General features: G+C 41.5%; 1 protein-coding gene across 6 annotated transcripts in view; it reads right to left on the minus strand.

The window, feature by feature from the left end:
• Positions 1-21747, minus strand: part of PWWP2B (PWWP domain containing 2B) — a 44701-nt gene extending 22954 nt beyond the window's left edge. For 2 of the 6 annotated variants that reach the window (XR_015749363.1, XR_015749362.1), the window contains exon 1: positions 17327-17808. Coding sequence is in view for 4 of the 6 variants with exons in the window: in XM_087964263.1 (XP_087820389.1) it covers positions 17327-17469 (143 nt within the window). In the remaining 2 variants the exon portion in view is untranslated. Of the gene's footprint in view, positions 1-17326; positions 17809-17831; positions 18304-21626 lie in introns of those variants that run through there. The other 4 variants (XM_087964263.1, XM_026670709.2, XM_026670707.2 and 1 more) reach the window with 4 other exon arrangements.
• Positions 21748-22621: the final 874 nt, after the last annotated feature.

Here is a 22621-nt window from a genome sequence, read left to right on the forward strand (position 1 = left end):
GGTTGGCAACCACTGATTTAGATGACTTATAATACATTTTCTAGTGGAACTAATGACTCCAAACTCAGATCTTCTGGCAACAATCATGTGAACTTTAAAGCCCAAATATGCCTCTAACTCAATACAACCCAAAGCATTTACTGATGAATTTAATAGAACATACTACAATGTAAAGATTTTGGGGGATGGTAAGATAAATTTATTCTATTGGTGTCCCTAAACCTGATTTTTTTTTAAAAAAATACACTTGTACCTAACCCATAGGTACATACACCTTGATTTGTTTACATCACATGGTCATGGATGACATGAGGTTAGGCAATGTTGACTGAGCTAAACCAACTTGGATGTTCTTCCACGGAGGAATCTGTAGAACATCTGAGTCGGTGAGCCCAATCAACATTGCCTACCCTCATGTCATCCGTGACTGTGTGACGTAAAGATATCAAGGTGTAGGGAATATTTTTCTATCTTATTCATAAATGAGTATGGAGTTTTAATATGGGATGGAGAAAGACTACTCATGTTCATCATTAAAAAAAAAAAGACCCTTTCTACCTCAATTAATCCATGCAAGCTTTGTTTTACAGTCTGAATTAAGAAGTAACCCAAGCCCTAAGCCCTGTTTCTCAAACATTGTCATCAGCTAAAGCTCTGCATTCACCATCCAGAAGCAAAGAAAGTGCTCTGTCAGACAGCAGACTAAATGTCTTTTCTGTTAGGCTAAAGCAGGAGCTGGCACACTCGGATCAAGGAATGTATTCAGTGGGGAAATCACATGCCCAAAATTGGTGGTGCTGGACTATATAATGATCACATGCCTTGTTTTCCTTCTCCTCTTAAGCTTCTTCTTATTTCTCACTGACATATACTTTTTTCGTGCCACCTCATTTAACCCACTAAATTTATTTATCTCACACACCACATGTTGCAGATGTTGGCCAGCTGCAATGAACTTTTCTTGGGGTTGGGAGGTAGGAGATGACCCTAAACAGAGTCAAACTGCCAACTGTCTTGCAGTACCAGCACAGTGACTGTACAAGGACCTGGGTGAAATAAAATAATGTCAAAAAGAGCAATTATAGTATGAGAAATGTGTCACTGAAATTTGGCAACAAAAGAGGACAGGTCTGGAGAGGACCAACAAGTTCTTCTATGGGTAAATTACTCCTAGTGCACAGGACAGATTCTGAATGCAGGGGTTCATATGATAAAGGATTTGTAGAACCGATGCCCTGTAAGAATTAAATAAAACAACAGACTGCTGAAGTAGGCACCAAGGCATTATGGTACAGAATATCCTGCACTGACAGGTACCTGGGTTTGTAAGGTTTCTGAAATGCTCTCCTGCTTTGGTGATTATTTCAGAAGTCTTGATTTTACCACGTAAATATTGAGAAACCAACAGATTAATCTACATTTTGGGCATCTGATCTATCAAACAAATTCCTATGTTTTTTAGGTTGCATCCACTATTTGGATGATGACTTGCTACTCTTATATGTTGACATTCACATATCCCCGTGCAACCTTCCTTATATGCTTCAGACAGTTATGCTTTGTAAAGCATCCTTTACAAAGAAAGAAAAAAAAACAGAACCTGCAAGTCTACAGAAGAAAGAATTTAAAAGCTGTTGCAATGTTAGTACAACAGGGAGGAAACAGCTGATAAGACACTGGGCTGACTGAAGTCATGTTGGCAGCATCTGAAACTTCAAGCTTTCTTTGTGGAGGGACTGCAGCAATGATTTTTCCCCCCCTCAGATCTGCAATTCAAGGGTCAAACTCAGCCAGCAACAACACTCAGGTGTATAGTTTCTATGCCTAGGGAAAGAACTTCTGTGTAACACAGGTCAGAGGCCTCCATAAAAACATCTCCTTAAAATTAGTCTGCTAAGATGCATTGTACGGCCTATAATTAAGGTGGCTAATACAAACTTATCCTCATATCCTGGTTCTTTCCAAACCCCTTCTCCCTGCAACCTACAAGCTCACCAAGGAATCAAATTTGCTTTTCTAACGTTTTTAGTTGTGCTTACTGGACACTCATAAAGACAGCGAGGTGAAAAAGGATTTGGCAATAGTGTTTTAGCATCACTGCAATGAGTAGTACTACGGTGTTCTGATACTGACAACATCACTGCAGTGTAAAAGTAAATACAGGTAGTCCTTTTCTTACAAGAATTCGTTTAGTGACTATTCAAAGTTACAACATCACTGAAAAAAGTGGCTTATGACCTGTTTTTCACACTTACGACCGTTGTAGCATCCCCATGGCCATGTGATCAAAATTCAGATGCTTGGCAACTGACTCATATTATGACGGTTGCAGTATTCTGGGATGACCCATGAGATCACCTTTTTCAATCTTCTGACGAGCAAAGTCAGACTCACTTAATGTCTGTATTACTATGTAATTTAACGAGTGCTGAGTGACTCACTTAACAACGGTGGCAAGAAAGGTCGTAAAATGGGGCAAAGCTCACTTAACAAATGTCTCACTTAGCAACAGAAACGTTGGGCTCGATTGTGGTCATAAGCCAAGGGCTACCTGTTATTTGTGACTGCTCGCTTAACAACTGTTTCAATTAACGGTCACCTCAGAAAGGCTGCTTTGCAGCCAGCTGACCATCGCAAAATGTCGCGCACACACCCATGGTCAGGCGATTTGTGATCTGGGTGTTGGGCAGGCTGTTCATGTTTATGACGGGTGGTCATGTGCCCGTGACTATGCATGCGATCACCAACCTTGCAAATCTTTTCTGCCAATTTTCCCAGGAAGTCATTGGAAAGTGGTCAGGGAAGGTTGCAAACTTGGGTTTTGGTAGAGAGGATTTTCAGCTCAGGAGCAAAGAGGCAGGGCAGTAAGGAAATATGTCTTAGGGCAGGGGTCTCCAACTTTGGCAACTTTAAGACTTGTGGACTTCAACTCCCAGAGTTCATCAGCCAGTTTTGCTTTGCTGGCTGGGAGGGAGTTGAAGTCCACAAGTCTTAAAGTTGCCACGGTTGGAGACCCCTGCATTAGGGGCACTGTTGAGTGAACAGAGTCCCAGGTAAAGACTACGGGTTACTTTGTGGGAGTGGGGAATTGTGGCAGACCTGATAGAGGCTGCACACGAGTGCCTCTCAGCCCAGGGGCTGAAAATCTTCCTTGGATTTTGACAGGGAGAAATTGCAGCTCCCGAGCAAAGAGACGCTTATATGCCTCCCAGGATCGCCCTCCTGCAAACAGCCCATGCTCCTTGCCTGGGACTCTGCCACTTAACGAACCACAAATCACTTAATGACTGCAAACCAGGAATGCTGGGTTTGCAGTCACTGACCGAAGCAGTCATGTGATGTCTTGCTTACAGCTGCTTCCCTCTAAAACTGAGATTCCACAGTCCCAATTGTGGTCCTTGATTCAAGGCCCACCTAACATCTAAACCAGTGGTCCCCAACCACCGGGCCCCAGACCGGTACCGGTCCATGGATCATTTTGTACCGAGCCGCCTATTTTGCTTGGGCGCCGCCATCTTGTTTCGACGGCGCTTGAGAAAGTGCTTCCGGGTGAGCTTGTTGGTTGTCGGTTGGAAAGCGGCGTTTGGGTGCTGAAGGAATCCTCGTGCCTTAGTTTCGTCGAGGGGGGGTGGCGGCTTCGAATGAAGAGCCGTCCCGATGGCGGTGGAGTCTCGCGTTACTCAGGAGGAGATTAAGAAAGAGCCCGAAAAGCCCATCGACCGCGAGAAGGTACAAAGGAGGAGTTGAAGGTGGCGGGGAGAAGTGGGGGATGGTTGGCTGGCCGGTCGCTCGGCTCACCTTGCCTTGGTCGTGCGTGCTGATGCCGGTACCAGTCCGTGGATCATTTTGTGATGCCGGTACTGAGCCGTGGTAGAAAAAAGGTTGGGGGCCACTGATCTAAACTACAGTACAATGATTTAGGCCCCTGGGCCCTCATGATGATTAAGGAAATCAGCAACACAATAACCTTCTTTTTGTAATAGAAAACATATGAAACATCACCGTACCAGTCCTCTTGACAACTGAACGTAAGATATGAAAAGAACCACCTCAAAGGAACTCTTTCTGTCCCATTTGGCTTACATCACGCAATGCACCAAGGCTTTTTATCTCCTCCACTCCTCACCATCTACCAACAGCTGGCCAGCTCTGTTGCAGTTCTCTGTCTAATCCAAATAAATTTTTCACTGTAGCATTGAACCTGAAGCATTGATTTGGAAAGCCTTTTTCACAAATCAACTTGCTTTCGGTTATACCGTCAGTAGTTTCCCCACCCCCACCCCAATCTCTTGCAAAATAATTAATTTGGGGGGGGAAAATAAGAGAACAGAACTGGATTAAGCAAATAAATTAATCTTTAAGGGTATAATCATTGAGTTTAGAATGACTACTTGCCAGTTCAAAATCTGGTTTTATTTTTTCTTCACTTGACACAAAATCTACTATTTTCTAGATTCAAAACTGTTTCTGAATACATCAATGCTATCGTACAGTTTCACGGAACAGAAAAAAAAGACCCTCAACCATGTCTTAACTTACAAAACAAAAAGAAATATTATCAAGGTCAAAACAAAGATACGTGACATTGAAAAAAGGGATATGTTGTGCAGGTAGTCCTCAACTTACAAAAGTTCGCTTAGTGGCCATTCAAAGTTACCACAGCACTGAAAAAAAGTGACTTACGACTGTTTTTCACACTTAACGACCATTGCAGCGTCCCCATGGTCATGTCATCAAAATTCAGACACTTGGCAACTGACTCATATTTATGACGGTTGCAGTGTCCCAGGGTCATAAGATCGATCCCCTTTTGTGGCCTTCTGAGAAGGAAACTCAATGGGGAAGCCGGTTTCACTTAATAACCAAGTTACTTACTTAACAACTGCAGGGATTCATTTAACAACCATGGCAAGAAAGATTGTAAAAGGGGGCAAACTCACTTAACAAATGTCTCACTTAGCAACAGAAATGTTGGACTTAATTGTGGTCATAAGTTAAGGACTACTTGTATTAAGCAGGAAGACACTACCTTCAAAAAATATTTATTTTATTTATAAGCCTCATAACCTCCATTAAGCACAGCCCATAGAGTTGTAATCCAAAGCATCAATCGTTCTTCCTTTTCCCCGCTGTTATTTTCAAAATATGTAGGACAACCATATTCTGCTCTTCCTTTTTCTATATTTTCAGCCAGTAGTTGGAGCCCGCAATGTTGTTTTATGCCAGGTCAGATACAGATGTTCCAAGATGATTACTCTGAAGCTCTCCGGAGCCTTTCACAGCCCTTCTATCTTACCCCTTCAGTTAAGAGCTACTAAATGAAATCGACACACAACACGATCAAGCCATCCACTAAAACTGGAGTGTTTCGCTTGACCACGGAGAGTGAGCGGAGCAACAAAAATCCAGCTTCTTTTTTTCCATGAGAAGATAGGGCCAAGGGGAGGGAGGTAGCCCATTGGTTACAGCAGGCGTCCCCAACCACCAGGCCGCAGGTCTGCTACACACCAGAAATCGGGCCCTGCAAATGTGCGAAGCCCCCTCCATACATACACAGGATACAGGCAGGGTGCGAGCCCCTCCAGTCCACAGAAAACCCTCTCCACGGAACCGGTCCTTAGCACCCAGAAAGTTGGAGGGGCGTTGAGTTATAGGACTTTGACCACATAGAGACTATAACCTATGAAGGAAACTTTGACCCGTAACTATTGGGTCAAGTCAAGGAACAGAACATGACAAGCGTGAAAAAATATGAAGCCCTGAGGAACCATGCTATTTGGAGGGCAGCTCTCTTGATGTCACTTCTATAGCTGTGATGATGATCAGAAGAACAATGGCACAGAGAATCCATTGTTACTTTTCCATGTTCTCAAAAATTGAAGACATGCTCAATCTGCTCCTATGACGCTTCAAGTATTTCAAGCTTTTCTGTTTGGCTGCAGTCTTCCACTGAAATAGGGGTACTCATTTTTTTTTAATCTTCATCTTTAAGTGCTCTGGTTTTATTGTATTGCGAACAGTTGCTGGGGTGCATCCACAATTTCGTTGTACAATGACAATAAAGTTCTTCGAAGTTCTTCTTCTTCATCTACCTGGGATACCTTTTACATTCACCTGACAAGACAAGCTTAGTACAGGTATCTAAGAACTTGTTCCTTGTTCAGCTATGGTCATTGACTAGCCTCGGTCATATTGTATTCTCTAAAACCAATACCATACAAGTATCAGTATATATCAATGACTGCCTGTTTATATGCATGCGTAAATAAATGTTTGTTGAGTTCTGGATCCCTGAATCTTCTGTTGAAATTTGGGTTCTTGGGTATTTTTATATGCTTTATGACACACAGTCCTCACTTAACAATAGAAATTGGGTTTGGCAACTTCCTAGCTAAGTTACAGGTCATTAAGTCATCAAATGACTGGGCTTGATTTACAATGGCAGTTCTGCCGCTATCACCAAGTGCAACATCACATGACTGCGACTTGTGAACTTAATACCAGCTTCCCCGCTGACATTGTGTAAGGGAGTAAATCCCTTTGCAATGATTGCTGCTACCACTTGTAAGAACCAAGGTTGTTGTGGGATCCAAGACTATACTGGGACTCTCATTCAACTGCCAGGACCACAATCTCTGGTGAGCAGCTTCTCCTGATGGGAGGTCCTATCTGGAACTTGGGAGCTCAACATCAATCTAGAGAAGGAGCAACCACAATGACACAACACCTCATCTACCTCCGAGCCCAAATCAAAGTGCCCTTACCGGTCTGATTCTGATGCCCTGATACTGCTTGCATCATTCTGTCTTCCTTTTCCCCTCCCACAGATGTGACTGTACTAACATTCAGTCAGGATCTGTCAAATACCTGTCAAAAAGAGCAATCCTTCATTTTTAAGACATCTGTTCCCACTTCCCAGCCTGACTTCCCTCTTGCCGTTTTGTTCTGCCCTTTTCATGTCATGTTAGTAGCAGTTAAAACCAAGCATGCCCATAAAGGTTGCAGTTGTGCTTTAAAAACTTTTCCAGTGAGAGAAAAAAAAAATCCTGTGCCTTAAGCCATATACTGTCATTATTACAAACATTTCAACCCATGGAATTCAGATGCCTTGGCTCTTCCTCTCCCCCCCCCCCCAAACCTTCCCAAACAGTTGCATAAGCGTGTCTGTGTTTGTGTGTGTCTGTGATTATAAACACGCACGCACACACACACACAAATGAAAGCATCTCTTTCACAATTGCTCCACTGTGAGAAAGACAAGCAAACCAGAAGCCCAGGTGTTCAGGGTAGCTCCTTTGCTGTAACCCAGACACCCCATCCCATTTGATTTTAACTTTAACAGATTCACTTTAAAAATGATTAAAGGGGAGGCATAGACGTTACAAAGCAGAGGGCCACTGTCCAGTACAATGTATATACCATGGATGTCCTCTGGGTGACAAGGAGATGCCACAGAAAATGTCATAAAGAAAATAAGACAGGGTTGGGTGGAACAGCTAAAGGCTAAGTATTTTGCATGAAAGTGTGACCTCACCTCCAAAAGAAAGAGAAAGGTAAATATGGATGGCAAGGAATGTCGTATGGTGACAGAGTGCGACAGAGATAGGTTATCTTACTCCAACCCACCAGGACAGCCATTTTATGAATATGTAGACATGGCAGCCATTTTACAGGAACACTCAAAACATGATCATTAAATTCTGAAAGAGTGACTTGGCTCAAAAAGGTTATTGCCACAGGAGAATCTCTTTGTCTGCCCTCGGGTATCTCATAGCTCACAGCTTTAATCACCAAAGGAAGGTACTGATTTTGAAATGCCTTCATTGATAAGAACTTCAGATCTGTAGAATTTGCATTCCTAGTAAGAGATGGTGGACAGACAAAACAGCCCACCCACCCTTCCCTAAATACTATTCAGCATATACTCATAGTTTTTGTAGCACAATAACTTATTGCAATGATGTCCAAACTCACCTTCAAAACAGCTTATGGTCACTATATTATTTTCTTCATAACAATCTGTTCAAATGTGTATTAGGGTGTGGCAGGTTAGTATGAGTCATCGTGACAGAAATTTATGACCAAATCAGGACTAGAGCGGAGGTTTCCCAAGACTCTTCCCACAACACAATGACTGGGTTCAAATGCAGCACAAAGCCAGTCTCTTCCAACATGGCATACCCTAAACCAGTGGTTCCCAACCTTTTTTTTGCCCCGCACCCCTAAAGAAATTTCACTCGAACCTCGCACCCCCTGAAATAAATAATAAATAAAAATGCCAACATATAGCCAATATCCTATTATTTACCTGGACTTTTCTTGCACCCCCTGGAATATTGTCTCGCACCCGAAGGTTGGGAACCCCTGCCCTAAACCAAGGGCCTTCAAACTCGACAAGTTTAAGACTTGTGGACTTCAACTCCCAGAATTCCTGAGCTAACATGACTGGAGGAGGAATTCTGGGAGTTGAAGTCCACAAGTCTTAAAGCTGTCAAGTTGAAGACCTAGACAGACTGGCATTGCTGAGATGCTGGGAGCTGAAGTCCAATATATTTATTTGTAAGGTGTCGGTTTGGGAAAGATAGTTAAGTCATGAGATAAAGAATCTAACAGGATCCAATTCAGACAAAACAATAAGCCATCCATAGTTTATAAACTACAATGACTTGGTTAACAAAATATAACAATGACACATATGAAGAATGTGTGTGACTACCTCTCCAACTGCATGAATGTTCATTTCAAATGCTTATAAGCACATAAGGGACTGTCTCTTCAGGCGTTTTCATAAACATGTTGTATATTGTATGCACCTTATCTCTAGCTGGAAGCTATGATGCCACCTCCTCCATCCTTATCCAGCTGCTCACTGTACAAATTTCTGAGTGCCTGAAAAACATCCAGGAATCAAGCCTATCACTATAATGAACCCTGAAGTAACTATGCAGGAGGAAAGTGCGGCCTCTGTGGGCAGAGGTTTTAATTCAAGCTGCCGTTGATGTGTAGGTCTACAACTCTCATCCACTGACCAGTAGGTACAGTCCAACAAATTTGAGAGTAGGAGGTCAGCAGAGGTTGAAATAAACAAATCAATACCCACTTGAAAAACATTTTTAATGAAGCAGCTAGTATTTTGGATTAGAACTAGAAAGACTGATCAAAAACTGGAAAAATCAGAATACCCGGTCTTCCAATAATTGTCAGATTCTCATAACATCATTAGCTATTCTGACTAGAGCTGCTGAAAACTGTATTTCAGCACCATTTGGAAGTCTGTAAATTCCCCACCCCTGGTTGAAATATTTTTAATATTTAAATATTAAATCCCTTTCCAGCTAGGGAAACAAAAGCTTCTACTTCTTTACTGCTATATATGTTTCCGCCACCCTGCTACGCTTGTAATTTAATGTTAATATGTGTGTTATTTTTGTCTACTACTCAGTTGCTATCTTCCCATTGCAATTTCAATTACTTATAACTTGACAGATCCTGATTGCTTATAACCTGACAGCTCTTTGAATTCACAAACCACAAGAGAGCAACAATAAAGCTATAATTTTATGCACATTTACTTGGGAGTAAGTCCCAAATAAGTGCCTTAATCCAGGCATGTTACCTCTGAGGAAACATACCCCAAAATGGCTTACAGGTTTATTCACAATAATGGTGGATTAAGGCATACTCGCCCCCCCCCCCCCCAAACTGCAGTTTATCTGACTGATCAAAATTTTGCACATTGTTATTTTTTTAAATCTAGCATCCAAGGAAAAGAGATTAAAAACTCTCCATTATGGTCTTTTTTCTCTCCACAGAATCAACACATACAATTGAAACTAGTCTAGCCAGAAAGAGGAACGAGTGCACAAACACTAGTTCATTTACCTTCATTTCTGCTGAAACATTAGTCATACAGAAAAATATCTGTGTATAATAGGGTTTTTTAAAAAATCCAGAGATGATGTAAAAAGGGTTCAATATATTTTTCACATGTAAAAATATGCTGACTTATAATAAAAAATAAATCTATCCAACAGAACTTTTCTTCCTGATCTTCTGAAAGGCAAAAACAAAAGCAGCAGCTATTCAGGCATCTCCTACTCAAGAAATTTAACCTTCATTATACAGATAGTTCTCAAATTATGCCCATTTGTTTAAGCAACTATTCAGTTATAGTGACTGGTCCTTGCAGTAATGACCATTGCAGTACAGGTAGTCCTCAACTTACGACAATTGAGCCCAAAACTTATACTGCTAAGTGAGAAATCTGTTTGCCCCATTTTACGACCTTTTCTTGCCACATTTGTTAAATGAATCACTGCAGTTATTAAGTTAGCAACATGGTCGTTAAGTGATTCTGGTTTCCCCATTGACTTCGCTTGTCAGAAGGCTGCAAAAGGTGATTTAAAGGGGGACCCTGCAACAGTCATAAGTGTGAGTCAGTTGTCAAGCGTTCGAATGCAAATCACGTGACCACTGATCACTTGATGCTGCAATGGCCGTAAGTATGAAAAATGGTCATAAGCCACTTTTTTCAGTGCCGTTGTCACTTCGAATGGTCGTTAAGCAGATTGTTGTAAGTCGAGTACTGCCTGTACCTCTGCAAGTCCCATGATAAAAATTTGGGCACTTGGTAACATGCACGTATTCACAATCGCTGCAACATCCTGGGGTCATAAGCCTGTAGAGATTCTCACTCATCCAGCTCATGGTTGTCCCAAAGGTGCTTTTTTTTCAGGAGGCAACTGGACTTTCTTGTTTTTTTTTTTTCTTTTGAAAACATTTTGTTTCTCATCCAAGCAGCTCCTTTGGGACAACCATCAGATACAGATTAACAGAGTTGGAAGGGACCTTGGAGGTCATCTAGTCCAACCCCCCCAAAAAAACAGACTCTACACCATTTCTGACAGATGGCTGTCCAGTCTCTTCTTAAAAGCCTCTAGTGATGTGGGGACCCACAACTTCTGAAGGCAAGCTGGTTAATTGACCTGGATGACTGAGAAATCTGTCATCTGTAACTTTTAGCCATACAATTTGGGATGAACACCCTCAGAAGGGTGGTAGGAGTAGGAATAGATTTCCAGAGGAAAAATTGCAGGCCACAGGAAGCAGGAGCGCCACTCAGGTGACGCTGAGGACACAGATAAGCCTCCAAGGGCCTTCAAGGACCCTCTCAAAGGATGCAAATGACCAGCTGCCTGCAAGGAGTATAAATCCTTCCATTCCCCACCATCCAGTCAGAGCTGAAGAAGCTTCCTGGGCGGGAAGCGAAATGTCTTCAAAGAAAAACCAAGAAAGTCCACTTGCCTCCTGAAAAAAAGCACCCTTTGGGACATCCTGGGCTCATGTGATCTGCAACCTTCCCAGCAGGCTTCTGACGAGCAAAGTCAACGGGGGAAGCTGGATTCGCCTAACCGCGGTGATTCACTTAACAACGGTGACAAAATAGGTCGTATCAGGTATGATGGGGCAAAACTCTACTTAACAAAATGTCTTGCTTAGCAACAGGCTCAATCCTGGTCGTATGTCGAGGACTATCTGTAACAGCTGACAAGGGAGCAGACTCCTGTCTTTTGGATCCAGAACAATATATAAGTAGCATTTTATTTTCTTCTTAATCAGTGTTGAAATATTGCAAGACAGCCAGAGATGGAATTTCACCATATGGGAAACTAACATCAGATGCAAATTTCTCTATCACGAGACATCCAGAAAGGGTAGAAACTGAAAAGCTTTTAAAAGCTTATTCAAAAAGCTTCCTTCTAATGTCAGCTAGTATTAGTTAAATGCAATTTAAACATTCCTGTGCATAATTAAATCACCTGAAAGACAAAGGACTCTCTTTTGGAATCAATGGCATTCACCAGAGGTCCCCAGAATTGATAACTTTAAGATTTGTGGACTTCAACTCCCAGAATTCTCCAGCCAGCTCAGCTGGCTGGAGAATTCTGGGAGTTGAAGTCCACAAGTCTTAAAGTTGCCAAGTTTGGGGACCTCTGGCACACACAGTAGAAGACATTCAGACAGTCCTCAACTTACAACAGTTCATTTAGTGCAGTGGTCACCAACCATTGGTCTGGGGACCACTGGTGGTCCGCGAGAAAATTTTGGTGGTCCGCAGAGAAATGTCACTCCCAAAGCAATTAATCCAAGCTGCGCGGGAACACAAGGCTGCGTCGCCCATATGGCCTGCGGGAACACAAGGCTTGCGTCGCTTGCATTGCAAACAACACGAAATAGTGAGGGGAGGGGGGAAAGGGTGGAGGGAGGAACTTGCCCCACTCACCTGGCCTGGCCACCCGGGCTGCTTCTTTCTGCTTCTGCTTTTGGCTGCACGCAAGGAAAGCAGCAAAAGCCTTTCTCTCTCTCCCCTAAACTCCACCAGAAATGTGTCTTTGGGACCCTGCAAGGCATCCCGCTCCAAGAGGCTGCACTGGCGCAACAAGTCTCACAAAGACTCATTTCTGGCGGAGTTTGGGGGAGAGAAAGAAAGACTTCTGCTGCTTCTGCTGCTTTCCTTGCATGAAACCAAAAGTCTCTCTTTTCCCCCCCGAGAACAGAGCTGGAGATGGTATCCTGCGATCCCAAATAAATGATTGATCGGTAGGAAAACGGGTTGGGGAATTTTTCTGCAGACTTTTTTTTTGGGATTTTCCCAGAGTCTCTGGTCTGCAGAATTTAAAATTATGAGTTTGGTGGTCCCTGAGGTCCAAAAGGTTGGCGACACCTGATTTAGTGATTGTTCAAAGTTACAGCACTGAAAAATCTGACTTATGACCATTTTTCGTAGTTAGCAACCTTCGCAGCCTCGCTATGACCAGGTGATCCAAATCCAGATGCTTGGCAACCGGTTCGTGTTTATGACCCTGGCGGTGTCCGCGGGGGTGTGTGTGTGTGTCATGTGAATCTCCCTTTGCCACTTTCTGACAAGCCAAGTCAGAGGAAGAAGCCAGATTCACTTATCAGGTGATGAACTTCGCAACTGGAAGCGATTCACTTAACAACGGTGGCAAGAAACGTCGTAAAAAAATGAGGCAAACCTCACTTAACAAAGGTCTCACTCAACAACAGAATGTTTCGGCTCAATTGTGGTTGTGAGTGGAGGGTTACCTGTACTTCAAGCCTGCAGAAAAACAATCTGTCTCTGTATTTTTATCTATCTATCTATCTATCTATCTATCTATCTATCTATCTATCTATCTATCTATCTATCTATCTATCTATCTATCTATCTAAATCTAAATATATATCTCCTAATGCCTGGATAAGCAAGATACATTTAGTCCCAAATCAACCCCCCCCCACAAAAATAGTAGTTTATCCTGGCATACAAAACATTACTAGTTTCTCCCAGGAGCCAGTTGATCAGCTGGCTATAACAGAGACCACTTCCCTAATTTCCCTGCTGCTAAGAGCAATGAAAAACCGGTAGCTTCTATTGGGGCTGGATGCAGGACTATAAAAACCTTGCTGCTTTCTCTTTCCTTTCAAGGACCCACACAGCTTAAGATCATTTGTTTCCCTCTGCAATTAGGGGGGAGAGAGAGAGAGAGAGAGAGCAGTATTACTGAAGGGAGGGGACCTTTTTTCCTTCCTATTCTCCCCCCCCCCCCAATCATCCCATGACTGCTTGAAGCCATCCTTTCTCATAATGGAAAACCAGCAATCTGTAATAGATTGTTAAGAGGGAAGAAGGCCGATTCTCTTCCCAGCAAAATTGCTCACAGCTTTTTGAAGAAAGGGGAATGAACAAATGAGACATATAAGGGACAGCCTGGTGTGTAATTAAGTGGGGGCATACAACACACACACACCTACCTACAAGCAACCTATATGACCCCCTTAACTAGAACTTACTTATAAGTAAAGATATTTGGAAATAAGGCATTGCTAGTTCAGGAACTGATTGTAAATGAAGTTCCATCTTCATACAACTATTAACCTCTGATTATTTCAGCCTTTTTTACTTCAGCAATATGATGGTAACAGGCTCACACATCTTGATTTGCAGTTGTTAGACAACTAAGAACTGGAATTTTTTTTTAAAAAAAGATTGTGGGATAAGCTCCTCCCTAAATCAAACTCATTTAACATTTTTACATTTATTTCCGGGAATGTTATCCTTAAACATTTTAGTTTTTCATTCCTGAGATTCTAATTTTCCTTTCTAGATACTTCCTTTCAAACAATTTTTTTTTAGTCTGCTTTCATCTGCCTTGATTTATGATCCAGGCCCCTTTTTCCCTCCTTTCAATTTGCCTTTAATTTCTTACTGCCTGTTAAGCTGTTTCAGTGCTGTTTATTTTGGATTTTCCTTCTCTCTTATTTCATTTTCATCTTCTTCAAAGCACCAACTTGAGTTTTGTAGTAACCATTTAGGCATCCGGCTTTACTGGTGTGTTTGGGAACACATGGTCAACATTCAATATTACATATTAATAAGCAGAGTGACTCTGAAATATTAAGCATAGCTGGGTGGAAACATTTTTACCATCTGATAAGGAGTATTCAACTAGTTTGAAGCAACTTATCCTACCAAATATAAAAATCAGGAGGAGGTTGGAAAAAAACAGGAGGGGAAACATGTTCAGAATGGATACACATCAAGCTTTTGAACGGTCTGGGTGGTTTGGAAAAGAAATCATGATATAAAGCTATTTAAGCCTTGCACTTAAGGAACTGAGAGATCCAATTTTTTTGAGAAGGTCTCCTCAAAGTCAAACAATTGTCCAGCCAAGCCAGGAATGTCAACATAGATGTTCCTTAAACCTTTATTTCTAGACAACTATTATGTATTTAGTAAATATGTCAAAGGAGCTAAGATGGTGGATGTAATTATGCATTAAAATTATATAAAATCAAGGGTAATTTTTCTGCTTATATAGCGTAGGGAGGGGCTCTTGTCTTGGGACTCCATAAATAAGACTTGAGCAGTGGTGATAAAAAAAGGGCTTGTTCTACATGTAGACACATACTGTCCCTTGGAGTAGTAAGCAAGTAGTAAGTTATCATTTAAAATTGGGGTGAACAATTTGCAGTCTTAGGGCTTCAGCCCATTATAAGGCTAACTTCATATGTTATACCTTAAATTCAAACCACCCCTGAAAGAGATGGTAGATAAAGAGTTACCTGTCTTGTTCCTGGAGAGGAGAGGAGAGGGGAAGGGCTCAGGTTTGGGCTCTGCCCCCACTTCCTGGCTGTCCCACAGGGTGTTTAACCATATGAATCTTAGAAGACTCAATTCTGCCAGCAAAGTGTCTAGAGAAAGGGATACGCTGATACAGAAGCAAAAACACAGCTCACAGCCACAATGTAGCTGAGAACTATTCTTTTTGGACTTGGGACTGTGAAAATTAGCATGATTTTTTTTTTTAAAAAAAAGAAAATGCCCCTTAGTTTTTGCACCCTTGCAATTTGTGGCAACCTGCTCATATGAAAAGATTCCCAGTGCATCATGCCATTTTAATTTGCTTCAGTCTCAAGTGCCAGAAAGAAATCAATACAGCTGCAGCAAGGCTTTGGTGCCTATTTAACAATATCAGCAACATTAACTTAGCCATCAGGACAATGGGATGGCAGGAAGAAAGGAGAGTAATACAGCACTCCCAGTTAGCTAAATATATTGTCACACAGGACTTTAAGAGAAAACGTATGCCTACATACAAACATATTTGTTTGAAATTCATAAGGAGCCCTATGTTAAGTTACATCTATTTACTGTTAATGGATGCTGGCTGGCGTATCTGCTAATTAGATAATTCTTGCAGATAATTGTCAAAGGCTAATGAATGCATGTTGGTGGGGGAGGGGAGGAAATGGGAGAAGCTGTCGCCAAGATGGAGTCCTCATTAAGAAAAATGAATTTGGGGCCTTCAAAAGTGGCAGACATTTTTTTTATAATTCAACTCATAAAATTCAACAGTAAGGGAACAACTCCATGGTTCAGGAGTCTTGCGTGCCCAAAGATGATTTGAAATTCTGTTTTGTACATACCAAAGATGGGGAGAAAGATTATTTCCAACTGTTTAGAAAGAAACAATAGAAAATATTTTAAATAGGCCACTAAGTAAGTGAAGTTCATTTTTCTAGCACAGACAGCTTGCCAAGTTTCAGTTTTTTAAGATATTCTGCCTTTATAAAGCTATTTGTATACTTTTTATCAAACTATTACATCTCCTGTAATAGCCAATCTGGGGAAGTCTTTTGTTTGGAAGATACTGAAAGAGATGCAGTTTTGGAAGTATTACATTACTAACTCAAGCGCTATTTATAGGAGCTGGCGTTTCATTAAATAAGTGAATATATCCTGAACTGCAAAACAGGAAAGGAAATAAGCTTTGCTGTTAAACTCTGCATTTATGTATGCATTACGTTCCTCAGGCATGCAAAGGAGGCCCATCCTTCTGCTGAATGTGAAAAGGAGGAAAAAAATGGCAAGCTGGGGCAGTTTCAAGTCCAGATAAAAAGCTTTTTGAAGTGTGCAGAATCTCCTCAACAAAGAAGCCTGTAATTATGGCAACATGTGTCTTCAGGAGAACATTATTGTGCTACATCAGCAGCAGTTCATATGCAGCACCAATGAAATCTCAAGAATAATGGGGAGAAGGGGGGAAAAAAACTTCAGCAAAGTTGTACCGTTTGCAAAAGGAGGGACCTGATGTTCGAGGAGCAGCTTATTTAGACCCCGGAATCTGTTCCTGGATGAGGAAGACAATAATTTCCCTTCCCCCCCCTCGCACACCCAAACGAGAGACACACCTTTTTTTAAGGGCCTAACCCTCAGAGGAAAATATGGCTCATTTCAAGCAGCCTTTTCAGAAAAGGAGGCGACCGCAACTCTGCTTCGAGAACGTCACTGAAGGGAGGACATGATCGTACAGTGCACAAAGTAGAAGAAAGCTGACTTTTTTTTTTCTCTCAGAAAGAGGAACGTTTGGATTCCGAACAGAAAATGAAACTAAAAATATGCCATTAAACCAAAAAAAGTGGGGGGAGGGAGAAGAGGCACACACCACACACAGAGAGAAAATCGACGTGACCATTTGCTCCTCTCCTGGATTTTTCTCTCCCCTCCCCCCCTCCATGCAATGAGCCGTGCAACTCTTTAATCTGATTATGGCCTAATCCCGCCTTCTGCCCAGCTGCTCTGTCCTCGCCCTCCAAGCAAGGCCTAGTGGGGGCAGTCCAACTTCTCAGTTGCAATTCCCCCCCCCCGCTCCACTTTCCTCCTTTTCCGAATTTATATATATATATTTTTTCTAGGATGGGTAGGTGGGTGGGGGGGGGGGGGCAAAGAGAATAACCTTCCAAGCCATTTCAATGCTCCTACTTTTTAGTGCAATCCAGGAGGATCCCGGTGAACCGCCTCTCCCCGCAGCTCAAGGTGACCACCAAGGTATCGTTCACCATTTGCTCCACCAGCACCGGCAGCCAGGAGCCGACCTGCAGCTCTTTCGGGTCAGTCTCCTCCATGCTTTGGCGAGAAACTCCCGGCGGCGGCGGCGAGCCTCGGTTTGCAGCTGGAGTGCGGCTGCGAGAGATCCCAGGCGGCCTTGCTTGGGCAGGCTTCCCCTCCCCCGCCGCCGCTGAAGCTGCTGGCGCTGCTCTCGGGATAGTTACACTGGCCGCTTCGATGACCTCATGGCTCCAGGCTCTCCCCCTCAACAGGGAGGATTAAGTAGGTGCGTTGACGTCACAATGCTTCCCTCCCGGGAACGTTCCACAGCGGAATCCTGAAACAATGGGCGACATTAGGGTACTTAAGGAACGAGAAAGGTGTTTGGATTCTCTCTCTCCTCCTCCCCCTCCTCCTCCTGCTTTACCAAGCGAGTTACCCTTTTTGGAACGAGCTTTCCCGTCTGCCCCACACTGGAGCGCTTTAGAAGCATCACGCTTACGCCTGCAAGGAGAGGGAGTTAAGGGATTATCCAGGCTAAACTGCTTCCGTCCCGGTGCTATGTCTTGACGATCCCAGCGCAGCGTAGATTAAAATTCTGGCCATGCTGTTGTCTTAAAGCAGCAGGCGGGGATGCCTCCTTTCCCCCTCCCGCTGCAAAGGAGGCATGTTACCTGGAGAGAGTGGGTGAAACGCACGCGCCACTCGGGTTTCTAGCGACTCATCCCAAGTAAAGTAAAAAAAAAGGTGGGCTTCTTCCGTCACGTGGCCCCGATGGTGGCTACTGGGCAAGCCATCTTTCTGGGCTTGCCAGCAAAACAAAGGTTAGCCCTGGGATTCCCACGGCCAGTCCGAGTCTATTTTGTTTCAGCCAAATCTGGAGTGGGTCGATTTTAACACTTCCTGTGTGTGTGTGTGTGTGTGTGTGTGTGTTTCTGGATATGTGTGTCACATGTATGCCTGTACAGTATGTATTTGGAAGGAAAGCAGTGGATTTTACTTCCAAGGAAGTATGCACTGGATTGTAGCTATGAATAGCTTTATTCTACTTACTCCAAAAGAGTTCAGTTAATTTCCATGCTCCTTAGGGTGACCTGACCAAAGAAAAGGGATTTTTCCCCCCCAAAACTCAGCACATTCACAAGCAAATGTGCTTGTGCCCTGTCAGAGCCAGCGTCCAAAAGGCCAGATATTTCCTTTCAAAGTGAATGTTGGGATACTAAAATCTCAGCTCCTGCTAATAAACTTGATTGTTGTTTTAAGAGAGAGGTTTCTCTTGCTTCAGGACCTTTTTTTTTTAAAGAGTCTTGAGGGAAAACGAGGCCATCCTCCTTAATTTCTGTAAGAAATTTCAGACAAGCTGTGTTTCATCTCATAAATAAGCTGTTCCCAATTACTTTATCATCCTCAAATAAAATATGTGAACAACTCTATGCTTGGAAATCAACATTAAGGAACAGTGATATTTCTTTTTGTGCCATGTAATTCACAACTGACTAATGAGCAGTTGTCTCTCCAGATCTATGTTCCATTGTGTTCGATTGTATATATCTTTGTCCTATAATATTCAATAGGTTTTTTAATAAATACATTTCAGTAAGGTTGATTAGATTTGTAATGTTTACAGGAAATATATCAGTACCGTTCTATGAATGCTTACTTGGCCATATATCTTACATTGCTCAGTCCTATAGTATTCAGTAAGCTTCATTATAAATACATTTAAATGTGCAACTAGACACAGTGAGGGCGTGCATAAGCGTACCAACGTGCCTACCGTCCCTGTCCTATTGTTTCTTTTATTTTTCTTATATGTACCCATTTCATGTATTCATAACTATGTATATACTTATACCTATTATCTTGTAAGCAATTGACAAATCAAATAAATAAAATAAAAATAAAACAGTAAGCAATTGATTTCCAGGTATTTTTTCTTCTATAAATTCAGTTTCAAAGCAGACATTCTGAAGAAGCAGATAGTATCATAATCCTGACTGTCCAGAGGGCAAGAGGTAATCCAGTAATTTGCATTTTAACTGAATATTAGGTCCTACTGAGTTCTGAAGGAACTACTGCTAAAAATAGTTCTGACATTTTTATTTCTAAAGTCTCTGTATAGATCTTGTCATTACAGAGAGATCTTTCTAGAATTGGAAAGGATGCATGAGAAGTACTGTATTTGATTTGATTTTAACACTGCAAGCACAGTTGATCATGTCTTTGGGGTCTTTGGCAGTTGTTTGTAGGGACTCTGACTTGGGTTACATAATCTTAGAAGTGCAGAATTGGAAAAGGTTACAAGGATCAACTTGTCCACCTCTGTGAAATATGAAGGAAGATCAATTAAATCATCCACAAGAGGTGGCCTTTCCATTGTTTCTTCAAAATTTCCAGAATTGGATTGTTTACAACCTCTATAGATTGGTCCTTTGTAGGAAGCTTTTACCATCAACGTATTCAAATTGTTTCCTCGTGAAGAATGCTTAGCAATAGAGTGATTCCAAAGGTGGCTTTGCAACATTTTCAAGTATTCCTACATGACTCTGGACTTTGTGGTTTGTTGTGATTTATAGGTTTGCTTCAGTAAGTGGCAATAATAGGATTTATGTTGACCTCGCTTCACTATCATTTTCAATGAGGAGAAAAGTTTGTATGTGTGGGTGAGGGCAGTATTGTAGTATAGCAGTAATTGTTCAAGAAAAATACTCAGACAGCCTTGTCTCCACAAATCACTTAGAAGTAGGATAAACCATTGAAGTGATCATTCTTCTTCCATAACATTATAAAGTAAATTTATAAGATAAAGAGATTGTAATGTAGCAGCATTTTAACTTGAATGTTACAATCAGTGGATGAAAAAATTAAAACTAATGGTTGGATCCTTTTTTTACACCTTGTATGGTAATATAATATAAAAATAAGTAGAAGTGTGCATGTTTCTTCACTACACCAATGAAGGGTTAAGTTTTTCCTAGAGACACTAAGATTTTTGCTTGAGTTTTGGAGAAGGATCCAAGTCTTTCTTAGAAGTGAATGACACGGAATCACATGATCTACTGTAGGATTATTTTGTCAGGCCTAAACACAGTGCCACAAAGAAGGGAGGGGAGCTTTCCCCCCCCTTTGCAATCAAAAGAGGTCCAAGGTCACCAATCTTTTCCTGCTTCTGCCAGTCTTGAATTAGCTCTTCAGATATAAATCTACAATACTGCCAAAAATCTATTCACTCTTGCAATATTTAATCAAATTTATCAGATGAGGGACAATGAAGTAGATGAAAAACTTTATGGACATGTAGCATTTTACCTGCAGCATATGTACAACTCCATATTTAAGAAAGATCTAAAGGATATAATTAAATGCAAGCAATTTTTAAAAAGGAAATATTTTGTTATCTTTAAAGCAATCTCACTACCCTGAACACATTTGTTCAAAACACAAACTGATCATTATAAAGCAGGAATTGGAAAAAGCAAAAGGCATAAGAACCATCACATTTCAATTTTGACAGAATCAATATAATTATTTGTAGATTTCTTAAGATTTAAAAAAAATTGCATTGTATTTCTTGTATTGTGTATTCATCAGTCTACTTTTAGCTTTAAGGTGTTATAATACAGTGAAGCAAATCTTAGAAACCAGTTAAATACAGTGTAGAATGTTTCATTTTATTTGAAACATCTGTAGAGGCTTTTCTTTCTTCAATCTTTCCCCCCTTAAAGCTCTATCCTCCACATATATTTTACAAAACCAAGCAAAGCCACTGCTTGCTGAAACCAGATAACCCTTGCACTCCCATATTACATTTTAGATCACACTTTAGTAAGTGTGACCGCTATAGTCCCCTGTATTTTCTGTCAGTTTTTTTTCCTTCAAACTATAACATCTCTTTAACTCCAGCCTGCAAATGGGAGGACATTGATAGTCTGGAGGCTTAATTTTTTGTTTTATTCTTATAGCACGGGAGGAAGGGCAGGAGGTAGCTTTGCTTCATTCATTCTTGTGCAAGGACTTGTGTGGACCTGGTTCCACAGCCTGGCTATGAATTAAAACCAAAGCAAAAAAAAAAAAAAAGCAGCACCAAGGATGCATTTCAAAAAGACAGGCGAAGAAAACAAAGAAGCAAACGCACCACCCCAACCAATATAAAACCCTCGCGAATGAGAAGCAGTCGGAAGAACAGAAACAACAAGGAGGAAAGGGGGGGGCGGGAGTCTGTGGCTCGCATTACCTGATCACTGTCTTTCTCCGGACCTTTTAACCATGGCAATGTTTGACAATTCACCGAGGTTACTATGCGTGGCTGATCGTTTCCATCATGCGCCGCCTAGCGGTCGCTCGCGGCATTCCCGTCTTGGAGTCGCCTCCTTTTGCAGCTGCTTGGAGCCGAAGCTGACAAGCTTGAAGCAACCTCAGATAGCAGGGGCATCAGTCACCTTAAACCTAAGGCACATTCCAGATCTCCTGGGATACTTCTAAAGACATTCTCGAAAGGGGTAGGCGGCAGTCTCGCCGGCTGCAGCGTTTGAATGAAACATTGTAAAACGACAGCCGCCCCTTCAAATCCTTGTGGATTCAGACGATAAGGCTTAAGTGTATCCTGAAGGATTTGCTCAAGTCGTGGAAAAGCTCTGAACCAGCCTCCCACTCGCCGCCGAAGTCGCTCCATCCCCTCGGGTTTCTTTTATAGTGATCATAACAAATAAAAAAATAAAAAAAGAAGTATTCAAAAGTCTTTCATTCCCTCTGCCCCAACAATTCCTTTCTTTTTAAAGTAGTTCTATTAAACGTTGCAGTTAAAAAAGACAATACAATGTAAAAACAAGAAAAAATAGAAAGTGAGGAAAGAGAAAAATAAGGGGAAATGCATTAGAAATGTATAAAGAAATGGCTTCCCTCTTCACTACAAGTATAAACAATTTTAGTAACATCACTCATCAGAAAACAAATAATCTTCCCATATCCTATTTATCTAAACAAATCCTTAAAATCTTAACCAAAGTAGATTAATCAACCAAAGTAGATTAAATATTACCAGAGATAATGTATCTATCTTAACCTTGATCAAATAAACCTACTTTATATTCCTTTTTTTACTTTTAACCATCTTAACCTTTTAATCCTTTGAAATACTGTCCTAGCATTTGATTTATTTTCATTTTTCTTTGTCCCTTTTCATAAAATTCTTTCAAACTCTCTCTTTTGTAAATTTACCAATATAGGAAA

Source organism: Notechis scutatus, chromosome 4 (genome assembly GCF_049901735.1).
Source record: "Notechis scutatus isolate UNSWTSFEM ecotype Mainland chromosome 4, rNotScu1.2, whole genome shotgun sequence".
Taxonomy (NCBI): domain Eukaryota; kingdom Metazoa; phylum Chordata; class Lepidosauria; order Squamata; family Elapidae; genus Notechis; species Notechis scutatus.